The following is a 2,287-nucleotide window of genomic DNA, read 5'->3' as shown; positions in this document are numbered from 1 at the left end:
AATTATTATTTTATAGATGAATGTTTCTGTTCAATTATTATTTTATAGGTGAATGTTTCTGTTCAATTATTATTTTATAGATGAATGTTTCTGTTCAATTATTATTTTATACATGAATGTTTCTGATCAATTATTATTTTATAGATGAATGTTTTTGTTCAATTATTATTTTATAGATGAATGTTTCTGTTCAGGCCTGAGACGATTCTGTTGTGACTTGGAGCTGAAGAAATAAACTGAATTGAATTATTTAACTTAATTTCACTCCATTTAAATTTGTTTCGCTTCATCTCTATTTAACTTAATTTTTATTTAACTCCATTTAAGTTCATTTAAATCTTTTTAACTTCATTTAATGCCATTTAACTATTTAACTTCAATAAATGTATTTAACTTCATCTAATTTTAACTTTATTTAACTTCTTTTAACTCCATTAACTTCCTGTGGGTGGCTGAGATGGGGTAGACGTAGGGCAGCAGACTAAAGTCTCAGGTTTGATCCCCAGCCATCCCCTCATGTCGTGGTGTCTCTGAGCGAGACACTTAATCCCTAATTGCTCCCCGGGTGCTCTCATAACCACCCTCTGCTCCACCTGGGTGTAGCAGGTACGATGGGTTCAATGCAGAGACACAATTTCGTCTGTGTTTGGGAACGTACAATGATGACATCACACGGCACTTATTCATTTAACTCTGTTGAACTTCTTCTCTGTTTAACCTCATTTAAATGTATTTAACCATCTCTAACTTTGTTTAAGTCCATTCATTTAAGTCCATGTAACTTGGTCCAACAGGTCATGGTGATTGCCGCAGAGCGAACATGTCAGCAGAGGTCGGATCAGGACAGAGTGGACGAGGAGGTAACAGTCCAGCTGCTGACAGTTGTACTTCACCTCTGACCTCTGACCTCTGCTGTGACTCCTTTCCCTGCAGGTGTTTAAGAAGGCGTACATTCCCAGGACGCTGACTGAGGTGGACCATTATGAGCGAGATGTGGAACTGATGAGTGCCAAGGAGGGGAACTCTGCTGACAGTGGACACCTGGACCATGTAAGACACTCTCTCAAAGACCTGATCCAGCCCTGATCTAGCCTTGGCTCATTGACTCAAGGTGGTGTTGAGGACACGGATCATAATTCTGATGAAAGTGTTCTGTCCTGCTCAGATTCTTTACCGGACCCTGACGGGCCTGACGAAGGATCTCTCTGGAGTTCAGACGGTACAGGTTCTATCTTTCTGTCACTGGTTTTGGGTCAGTAAGACCCTGATCTTTGTTTGGTTCCTCACCAGGTTCCTGAACTGCTGGAGAACCAGCAGCAGTCGTCATCGGAGGAGGAAGAGGAAGAGGAAGAAGAGGAGGAGAAAGAGCAGCTGGAAACCTCCATGGATCGAAAGGTTCAGTGAATTTGAAGTTGTTGTTTTTTAACATAATAAAATGAAATTAAAAATTATATTAGTACAAATCAAATAATTCTGTATGTGTTTAAGTATTAGTACTCATATATTTTTATCAGTGGAAGTGAAACATCTCGTGTGTTCCCAACATTTGACCCATCACACCAGAGGAACACACGGGTGGAGCAGTTAGGGACCAGGTGTCTTCCTGCGGCACCAGCACATGTGGGCATGGCGAGGAATCAAACTGCAGCTTCATCTTCTTTACCACTGTGCCACCTCTGCCCATCACATCTGTAAACAACTAGAACAACCATGCTAACACTGCTCTAGTTCCACCTGGTTCTCCGGTGTATTTGTTTGGGACAAAAGAAACAAAAGTTCTCCTGAACCAACTAATCACAGCCCAGAACCTTCCACCTGTTGGACTACCACGCAGTTTGTTTCTAAAAGTTTTGTGTTTTAAAACTAACAGAAACGTTAAACTCCAACAGAACCCCGATGGTAAAGAACCGTGTGGTTAACCACCTAAATCACAGGTGAGGACTGGCTGAGAAACATTCTCACCACTTTCTCCAAAGTCCCAACAAATAATTTACTATTCCTGATCAACGTGAAAATCTAAACATCATGTTGTGAGTATAACCTGGAACAGCTCCTCATCCAGGGGTTCCACTCCTCATCCAGGGGTTCTACTCCTCATCCAGGGGTTCCACACCTCACCCAGGGGTTCTACTCATCCATGGGTTCTACTCCTCATCCAGGGGTTCTACTCCTCATCCAAGGGTTCCACACCTCATCCAGGGGTTCTACTCATCCATGGGTTCTACTCCTCATCCAGGGGTTCTACTCCTCATCCAAGGGTTCCACACCTCATCCAGGGGTTCTACTC

The 2,287-nt window shown here is 42.2% G+C and overlaps 1 protein-coding gene across 1 annotated transcript in view; it reads left to right on the top strand.

Annotated features, from left to right (window-relative positions):
- LOC119414350 (serine/threonine-protein kinase RIO1) overlaps positions 1 to 2,287 on the top strand; it is a 59,097-nt gene that overhangs the window by 55,911 nt on the left and 899 nt on the right. Inside the window, exons 7-10 of the mRNA XM_037681442.1 lie at positions 795 to 860; positions 934 to 1,050; positions 1,166 to 1,219; positions 1,291 to 1,395. Coding sequence (XP_037537370.1) covers positions 795 to 860; positions 934 to 1,050; positions 1,166 to 1,219; positions 1,291 to 1,395 — 342 coding nt within the window. The remainder of the gene's footprint in view (positions 1 to 794; positions 861 to 933; positions 1,051 to 1,165; positions 1,220 to 1,290; positions 1,396 to 2,287) is intronic.

This window comes from Nematolebias whitei, chromosome 9, assembly GCF_014905685.2.
Source record: "Nematolebias whitei isolate Nwh7 chromosome 9, NemWhi1, whole genome shotgun sequence".
NCBI classification, from domain to species: Eukaryota; Metazoa; Chordata; class Actinopteri; order Cyprinodontiformes; family Rivulidae; genus Nematolebias; species Nematolebias whitei.
This window is presented reverse-complemented; position numbering and strand designations above follow the sequence as displayed.